Raw genomic sequence first — 10099 nt, forward strand, 5'->3', positions numbered from 1 at the left:
GTTTTAAAGGGACCGGCTCTTGAATCATTCAATGGCGATATATATATATATATATATATATATAATGCTCAGGTTCATTACAAATTTACAAGTTTAAAATTTAAATGGCGCTTTCATTTAGTGTAACCACCATGTGTATTTTTGTAGCCATAGAAAAATAATTGATACGTTTTTGCCTATACTTTGAAAATGCATTATTTTTATAAATTTACTAAAATATCCATCACCACCACCATCATCTTCATTATTATTATCATCATGCCTTCAGCTATGCTGGTACCGTTGTCAGCTCTTAGGTGTCACGTGTTTTTCATTTTCATTAACTTGAAGTCTGCTTTGCTTTCTTCTTCAAAAGAAGTCGGCTTTTCTTTGAGTTATTTGAACATAAAAAACTGATTTTTTGTATCATTAACGCGTTAGCAATCATCTCAGGTACTCACAGTCACTGATCCACTGAGAAAGTGTGAGAATGCCATTCTTGAGAAAGCTTGACACTGGGTCAAACTTGTGGCCCACTTTTTCAGGTAATTGGGCATCAAATCTCTTGACTCCACCACTTTCCCTGCTTACACTTTCTCAACATTCAACTACTTAAGAAAGTGGTTGGGTTGAGCTTTTTCTCAGAAACCTGAGAACTGGTGCTTTTCCAGGTGTTTGCAAACGTTCCCTAAATGTGTGTGTGTGTGTGTGTGTGTGTGTGTGTGTGAGAGAGAGAGAGAGAGAGAGAGAGAGAGAGAGAGAGAGAGAGAGAGAGAGAGAGAGAGAGAGAGGAGTTTCCCAAGTTTTGATGGGCTTATGTACCAAGGTTAATCTGACTCTAACCCTGCACTATGTTCGACATACCTTGTATCTTGTTTTTATGAAATAAAAAGATGATTTTCTAAGTTGATTTTTTGTGTGTCGTAAGCCATTGAGGTACTTGAAGATCTTTATTACATCACAATATGATAAAAAACATGTTTTCTTATGAATGAATAATGTAGGTAACATCTGCACATTTCTTGACCATCTAATAATTCGATTAGATTGTTTAGGGTGGGGCCACTCAAAACTTGATGGCCATTGCACCTTTATTTGACCCCAGGCAAGTCAGATTACCGACAAGAGTCGGGCCCACAATTTAATTGGTGTTCATGTGCTTGATACAAAACGGGTCCAGGTTTGGTTCTGGGTACGAAGTGAGTTGGGTCTTTATGGGTTCAGGTATGAGATTGCTTTTAATTAGATAAAAACTAATTCATATTACTTCTAAATTTATTAAAATCTGGAAGTATCTAAATTTAATAAATAACTTAATTTTATCAATTCTTCAAAACTGATATGGTTTCTGGTGGAAGACAGGTTCCGATGCATAAAGCTTGGAACTAATTGGGTCAGTGATGCAGGAGCGGAACCAAGGACTTGGGTCCATAAGGATCCATTTGTTACATCTTGGATCTTTATTTTTTATTTTGGATATTTTGTATTTGGATCATTATATCGGATCCATATTTTTGGATAAGACTTGTCATTTTAGAAGGTTATCAAAATAAATAATTTGCTTTATTTATAATTAGATAACATCTCATCTATTTATAAATGAGGGATCTTTGTAGATAGATAGTTGATTGGGATATGAAATCAGTTATTCCTTTTATTTTTCTAGTTTATCCCAGTTATTTCTTGCTTTCTTGCAATTTCCTTCTTATTTTTTGGTAGAATTTTCCTGTAAATCCAAGATCGGATTTACATCAATGGATTTAGAATCCATTTGTAAATAAAACACGATTTGGACTTGAACCAAAATCCTTTAAGTTCAAACCAAAGTAAGCCCTTCAGTATCTTACTTAATACCTTAGACCAATATCTTGATACCCAAAACCCATTAGATCTAGTCTACCATAAATCTCCTCAAATTATAACTGCAGGTCCAAAAACACCCTATGCCCAAATGCCCTAAACCATATCCAGAGTTTTCTCAAATTTCAAGGTGCATCATGAAACATCATCAATATGTGGAGCATTGAGTGATGGCTACCTCATATTGGAGTATTCTTGTATTGGGCATGTATGATTCATTCAATCCCTTACTACATAGAGGCATGATGAATGATTATGGATTTGACAAGAGTATACCTGCACTTCTCAGAGTGGGTCATGCTTGGCATGTTCATATGACATTGACATTGTAAATACGTGACTCGCACAATAGACTGTAATTGGAAGAAGGGTAAGTGGGACCCAGCTTTGGACCTAGCTTTTAGGACCATTCTTCTCTAACTCAGGAAGAATGACACAAGTGCAGGAGCGGGGTCTAAAAGAGTCCATGGGGTCCATTCGGATCCATCTTAATTATTTGTATTTTCTTTATTTATTCTAGTTGGATATTGGTTTTTGGATCTTATTTAGATTCAGATTTGTAGTAGGATTAGGGTTTCTGGGATTTTTGTATTGTTTGCTATATATATATATATTGTAAAGAAGAGAATATGAACTTGATGAATGAGTTATTGATAATTTTATTTAATTTCTTTCAAATTTTGTTAATTTAATTGGTTTTCCTAATTTACACTAGGGTGCTGAGTTTTCGGGGGTTCAGGAGCGATCCTAAAAAAATAATATTCTCTCAGTTGTCATTTTCAAGGTGATTTTGTGGCTCAATCATTTTTCTTATAAATGGAGGTCATGCTCGACAACTTCGTCTAGTCAGCTCGATAACTCGATGATATGGTCAGTCATGCATTAAAGAAGTCTACTAGTCACAACTCGTTTTGGACCTAAACTTGCTTCAAACCAGTGTGACTTCACTCAAACTTAGTTCTGACTCAATTCACTCGTCCAACTTTGGTTATGTTTTCAACAACATAATTTATGAAAAATATTTAAAAATAAAGAAAAACAAGAGTGATTTTCTCTCTCTCTCTCTCTCTCTATATATATATATATATATATATATATATATATATATATATATATATATATATATAATAAAAGATAAGATTCGAAACGAAGAGATACGTAAGAAGGTAGACATTGCACCCATTGAAAATAAGATGAGAGAGAATCGTTTACGGTGGTTTGGACATATTCGGCTAAGGCCTAATGATGCTCTAGTTAGAAGGATGGAGAAATGGGAAAATATATTAGTTAAAAGAGGTCGGTGTAGACCTAGGAAGACATGGATGAAAATGATAGAAAAGGATACGAATGCTTTGAACCTCACCGAGGACATGGCATTGGATAAAAATGATTGGAGGAGAAGGATTCATGTGGAAGACCCAGAATGATTTTCTTTTTTGGTTCATATCGCCGACCCCAATTGTTTTGGGATGAAGGCGTAGTTGTTGTTGTTGTTGTATATATAACCCATGTAGTATGAATGAGTTGCATGTAGATCATATCTATAAGATTAGATTTATGCACAATAAAATATTGCTCATTTCAACTCATTGCTGTCATTTTCACATTCATGCAAGAGGCTATATATATTCGAGCAACGCGATCGCTATTGCACCGCCATCCTAGCCTTGCCTGCTGTGTGCAACCACCTCCACCACCGGCACCTGCAGGGTGCATCCATCGTTGTTCCACCACCGGCAGAGCCCCACTTGTGGCCCCTCTTTCCCTCCCGCTGCATTGGATTTCCACTACTAATAGAGGACCATCAAAATTCACGTGGTGCATGAATTCTTTCCCTCAGAAAAAAAAAAAATCAAGTTTCTAGAATCAATTCTTATGAGATGACAAAAGCCGGGGCGTTGCTCGTCATAGTTCAACTCTTGAGTTGCCCACCCAAGTGATATACTGATTGGGCTATTTCAGAAGCAGCCTTTCCTTGAGTTCCCACTTGATTCTATGCTGCAGTGTTATCAAGCATGGTCTTTCTTCTTTGAACTTGCGGCCATTGCGAAGGAGCTAGATCCCTCTCCAAGCCAGCAGAATCCAACATCTCCACATGAAAGTTCACTTATTACCTTTGCCCTTTAGATGCTTAGCAAGCAGGAGGTCCTTAACGTTTGGTGACATGGTTCCAAAATTCAGTAAAATCCTGGTATGATGCCTCAGTAAGTTCTTTAAAGAGAATACATGTTCTAAAGAGGTGATCTACAATCTCTTCATTGAGCATAAATAACATCCACTCACTAATACCCCACTTCTTAACCAATTGTAGGTGTATCTAATCACATCATTCAAGCATTAATTACCCTCTATTTCTCTCCTCTTTGCCAGGTCTTCTCTTAGGTATGCCACTTCTTAAGCAATTGTAAGTTTTTTTATGGTGAGAAACTCTTTCTGAAGCAAAGGGAAAACCTTGGGTGGGGCCTCATAATCACCCTTACGTGGCCCACCTCTGAAAGCTACGGACACACTCAGACGACCCCTGCAGTGGTAATTGCAAGTTCAATCACATTAATTTACCCTCCCTTTCTCTCCTTTTCGCCTGGTCTTCTCTTGTTGCCTCTTTACTTAATTAGTGCATGTTGTTTCTACTAACACAGCCACCAACTTCTTGTTGTTGCTGGTGACACTAGACTATGATATTTAAAAAAGAAGAGATGAACTTGGAAGAGTGCAAGTAAAAGGCCTTTAGCATTGAGAATAGGGCGCTACTGCAAGGGGATGAGAGGGGGTGATAAGTTATGGGGAAGTTCAGTTCATGCTCGACCCAAAGGCCACAATCTCTATTGCCAACTAGTGTGATGAGGATGCTCATTCTTAACATGGTTTGTAGGAATTTCATCAGGAACCCCAACACATATTTGAGTCTAGTAGTATCTCATTCTTGTTAGTAACACGAGAAATATTCTAATCACAACATAGCTTAAGGTTGATTTAATCTTGGAAAGTTGAAATCCTACACTCCTGATCAATATAATGAATTTGGAAAGTTGTTCTATATATCACAAAAAAATATATCATCCTTTTGTCATGTGAAGGAGTTTGAAATGATAGCTCACCAATAATTTATCAATGTCAATTGTCTTTTCTTATAAGATTTTCATTATAGTCACAAATCTCATTACGGAGAAAACCTTTGAGAGGAAGGTCGGGAGAAAAAAGATCAATATATTAAAATATAATATGTATGAAATATATACTTATAAAATAAACACATAACTAATATAAACATGCATGATTGCCAAAAAAGTTTTTAAAGAACGTGTTTTTAACATCATAAATAATGGTGCTTAAATAACTCTTTTATGCGCAAACTAAGTTGCAACTTACTCTAAGGAGGAGGGTGCACGTCCTGGTGGTTTAAGGGACTGGTGCCAAATCCCGCCGTTCAAAAGAATTTTGGGAGATATAATTTGATGTCCCATGCAAAACAAGGCAAAATATCATTTGATTCAAAATTTTACAGATGACAGAAACCTGTCATCGACAGAAATCCTCGAGTGATACTAATCTGATATGTTTACTAGAATCGACGGCTGAAATGATCAGATTTGAAATTCCCTTAGTTACTAAGGCAGGCAGGCAGAGCACATGGGGTCGCATGGTGATTGGACAATGTTTACAGGCGGTACTAGACTGCTACCTATCAGTTAGCAAAATCACTTACTAAAGATACCAATAATGGATCAGATTTTATTCAATATCCAACCGTCTGACCCTCTTTAGTCGGATTTGGTAAGCTAAAATTATAATCGGATGTGGTTTTGAATTTACTGTGACAGATATCTGCATTTTGATGGACATCCATATCCAATTATTACATGTAAAGATTGGGGTATGTTATGAGCTTTTCTCCGTTTAAATTTTAATCTGACTTTGACTCCAATTAGCCAATATTCGTCAATTAGTAGGATATCATATTGGCCATATCCAGCCCAAGTCCTAACTATTTGCATCCCTAATACCGAATGACATTAATGTCATTCAAATCAAATTACTGAAAAAGTAAAAAAGACCAACACAGATAAAGGATATATAAGAGAAACCAACACTAGTTACAAGTCGGTATTGACAACAATGTACAGTCTGTACTATCCAGCTTTCAGATTGGTGGTTTTTTTGTTCTCTCTTGTTTATGAAACTAATGAATCTATTAATAGCAAAGTGACAACAAATAGTTAAATCATCCAGAAAAAAAAACATGACATTGACACTATTAATAGAGTCCGAGTTGGCAATGCAAATCCTATATTATCTATATAATGATAATCTCCATCTCCATATGATCTAATATTGCAAGCCATTATTCCTTTTACCTCCTTCCCTCCTTTTTTCCAACCCTCTCTGTCTCTTAAGAAAAGTAAAAGAGTGCAAGAAATGCCTGCAATAATAATAGATAGGCCAGGATCTGGCGAGTCTATTGAGTTTGAGGCCAAGTTTACATTCTATGTCTTCATATGCTGCATCATGTCAGCCTTTGGAGGCCTCATGTTTGGTTATGATATCGGAATTTCAGGTACCAAACAACAATTTTTTTTTCTTCTTTTTCGAAATTTTGATACAAGTTTTTGTTCTTTAATCGCAACAACTTGGATAATCATGAAAATACAGGATTGAGATCCTTCCATTTCTTGGTTTTGCAGGTGGGGTGACATCCATGGATGATTTCCTGATCAAGTTCTTCCCAAAGGTCTATATCAGGAAGCATGAAGCAAAAGAGAACAACTACTGCAAATATGATAATCAATACCTTCAACTCTTCACGTCTTCCCTGTACCTGGCCGCCTTGGTCTCCACGTTCTTTGCTTCCTACATCTGCAAGAAGTATGGAAGAAGGCCCACCATGAGAGCAGCTTCAGTCTTCTTCTTGATTGGGGTTTTTCTCGATGCATTTGCCATGAATCTCCCCATGCTCATCATTGGAAGGATTTTTCTGGGAATTGGAGTTGGCTTTGCTAACAATGTAAGTTGTTCATGTTCCACTACTTTCTCCATGCCCATGTTTGCTCTTATTATTATTGTAGAGAGAGAGAGAGAGAGAGAGAGAGAGGATGTGATCACATCAACTATTTAGTTTCTTATTTAATGATGTGATTAGAGCTGATAAACGAGCCAAACGTCAAGTTGTTTGGGTTCGACTCATTAAGGAGAAACCCCTGACCAGGCTCAACTAGTGAGCTCATCATGAGTTGAGTTGAGCCTGAGCTCGTTATAAGATGATCAGGAACTGGTTTGTTTCATAAATAAAAAGTTTCTTTTAAAAAGTGTTTTCTAAAAATTGATAATATGTAACACGTATAAAACGCACATAAGTTGTATTATATTGTGTTTCCGATCTATTATGGAATGCCTACATTTTGGTTTTCTTTTTAATCTTTAGTTTCCTTCTATCTTGTTGATCATCTTCTCATATGGTCCCGTTTGTTTATATTTTTCAACATTCGTTATATTGTTTCCTTTTTCCTTTTCTAACTTTTCACTACAACCTCTGTGCGCGTGCATGTGCCAATTCAACGTCCTCCAAGGTGGAATCTTTTCCAGCATTTGTTGACTCAAGTCAATGTTTACTATGCCATCTCCGAGTCCTGCTCATAGTTTTGAGCCTTGTCTGAGCTTAGGCACTACAAACGGCATATATTCTCCTGCAAATGGGCCGAATAGGAAGTATCGTGGGTTGGGACCCAACGTATTGGCATTTGAGCGACAACCAATTTGGGCAATCACATTATAAGTTTTTCTAACACAACCTGGGACTACTGAGTCATATCTTATCACTTGTTTGGATATGGCAAAATCTTAAGGCAAATCTGATTATACGGATGTGATGTTCGTGGTTGAAATATATGAAAAGACTTTTGAATCAAAGTTTTTTAAACTATTGATTTTTGGAACCTTGTAAAATCTTAGGCACACATAAAAAATGTTTGATTCAAGTCTATTCATATGTGTTCAACCGTGAAGATCTCACATCCATATGATCATATTTGCCAAAAAAACATATTTAAGTTTTTACAAGGTTTTTAAAAAAACAACATAACCTCAAGATAATTCTTTCTACTGTTAATCTGAATATATATATATATATATATATTACTTTTAAAAAAAAAATTGAACTATATGTCATGAAAAACAGGCCGTGCCACTCTTTCTCTCAGAGATTGCGCCAACCAGGATTCGTGGGGGACTCAACATCCTCTTCCAGCTCATGATCACCATCGGTATCCTCATCGCCAACCTTGTGAACTACCAAAGCTCCACCATCCACCCTTGGGGCTGGCGCCTCTCCCTCGGTGGTGCCGGCGTCCCCGCTATCCTCCTCTGCCTGGGCTCCTTCTTCATCGCCGAGACCCCCACCAGCCTCATCCAAAGGGGACACTTTAATGAGGGCAAAGCCACTCTCGTCAAGATCAGGGGCACTGCCAATGTAGATACCGAGTTTGCGGAGATATGCCGAGCTTGCGAGGCTGCCAACCTCGTCAAGCATCCCTTCAGGAAGTTGGCCAACAGAAACAACAGGCCTCCTCTCGTGATAGCGATCCTGCTGCAGGTCTTTCAACAGTTCACTGGGATCAATGCCATTATGTTCTATGCACCTGTCCTCTTCCAGACCATCGGCTTCAAGAATGATGCATCTTTGCTGTCGTCTGTCATCATTGGAACCATCAACGTTCTCTGCACGATGGTGTCAGTTCTCTCGGTTGACAAGGTCGGCAGGAGAGCTTTGCTCTTAGAATCTGTTGTTCAGATGCTCATCTCCCAGGTATGTAAATATGTGATGCAATATAAACAATTGAAAGTTTCACAACAGTGCACAATACACAAAAAACATTTGCAGTACAGGTGAACACTGCCGATTTTTGGATAATATACAAAAACTTCATTACTCAAAAAGTCAAATTTTTATGTTGGATAAACACGATCATATGTCTAAACCTTGGCAAATAAACCATGTTCCAACACATCTACATGATCAGATTGAGCCCATATAGTTTTGGCCTGTGATTTTCAACTCAACAGTTTCATACCTTCATTAGGGACAAATATTTACCCTTCACATACTTCTTTTCTCTGGTGTCAAACTAACATTTTCTCTATAGCCCCTTTAGATGCACCTCATTATTAAATACCTGTGAGTTTGCTTATTCTATCATAGAGGAGGGAGGATAAGGTGAAATGTGAGTGCACAATTTTAGTGTGCTGCTGCACTTAATCACCCATCATCTTTGGGATACAACTTGTCAGCAGTGGGGCCCAACAGCAAATGGTGGTTGATTAGGTACAGCAGCACACTTAAAGTGTGCAATCACATTTCACTTGATCTCAATTCATCATGGAGTATAATTCAGTACTACATATGATGATATTGTGTTTTGCTTTTCTTTTTTAAGATTTTCTAGATAAAAAAGTTCTCATACATCCAATCCAATAAATGAAGATCCACCGATCAAAATTATGTATGTCCTTGGAAGAAATTAAAAAAAAAGAACTCTCTATGTCAAAGACTCGATTTTTTGTTCTTTAACCATGCGTGTTTAATTTCTGCCTTGTAGGGTGCAATAGGGACCATCCTTTGGATCAATCTCAAGTCCAAAAACTCCCTAGACCCCAATGTTGCAATTGTTGTGGTCTTTCTGGTATGCCTCTTTGTATCATGCTTTGCTTGGTCATGGGGCCCACTAGGCTGGCTTATACCCAGCGAGACCTTTCCATTGGAAACAAGAGCAGCAGGTTACTCCTTTGCAGTGAGCTCCAACATGCTCTTCACATTCATTATAGCTCAGGCCTTCCTTTCCATGATGTGCCACATGCGCGCTGGGATTTTCTTCTTCTTTGCTGCTTGGATCATGGTCATGGGCCTCTTTGTGCTTTTTTTTTTACCGGAGACTAAAGGTATCCCTATCGATGAGATAACTAAAAAGGTATGGAAACAACATTGGTACTGGAAGAGATACATGGATGATGAGGATGTCAACTCCAAAGTGCACATAGATGCTACTTGCCTATGACGAGAGGAACACACAACAAGATACTTGCATCTAAGTCACCATGATGATTAAGCACAAACATTTCGGTTGCATATCTGCTATCATTATTTTAGCACTTGAGATATTGTAATTGCTCGAATAAAAAAAAGATGATCATCTGCATGATGATAGTGCAACAATGGTGGTGATTGGTGGGTGATGTTGATCAAGTGCAAGATCATGGTTGGAGCAGCAAA

At 37.6% G+C, this 10099-nt stretch overlaps 1 protein-coding gene across 1 annotated transcript; it reads left to right on the top strand.

Annotated features, from left to right (window-relative positions):
* The first annotated feature begins 6255 nt into the window (after nucleotides 1-6255).
* Nucleotides 6256-9884, top strand: LOC149835514 (sugar transport protein MST4-like). Its single transcript, XM_090009605.1, has 4 exons — nucleotides 6256-6394; nucleotides 6522-6841; nucleotides 8012-8638; nucleotides 9429-9884. Exons 1-4 carry the CDS (start codon nucleotides 6256-6258, stop codon nucleotides 9882-9884), a joined length of 1542 nt encoding a protein of 513 aa, XP_089865731.1.
* Nucleotides 9885-10099: the final 215 nt, after the last annotated feature.

This window comes from Nuphar pumila, chromosome 6 (assembly GCF_984573655.1).
Source record: "Nuphar pumila chromosome 6, dmNupPumi1.hap1.1, whole genome shotgun sequence".
In the NCBI taxonomy this organism is placed as follows: Eukaryota; Viridiplantae; Streptophyta; class Magnoliopsida; order Nymphaeales; family Nymphaeaceae; genus Nuphar; species Nuphar pumila.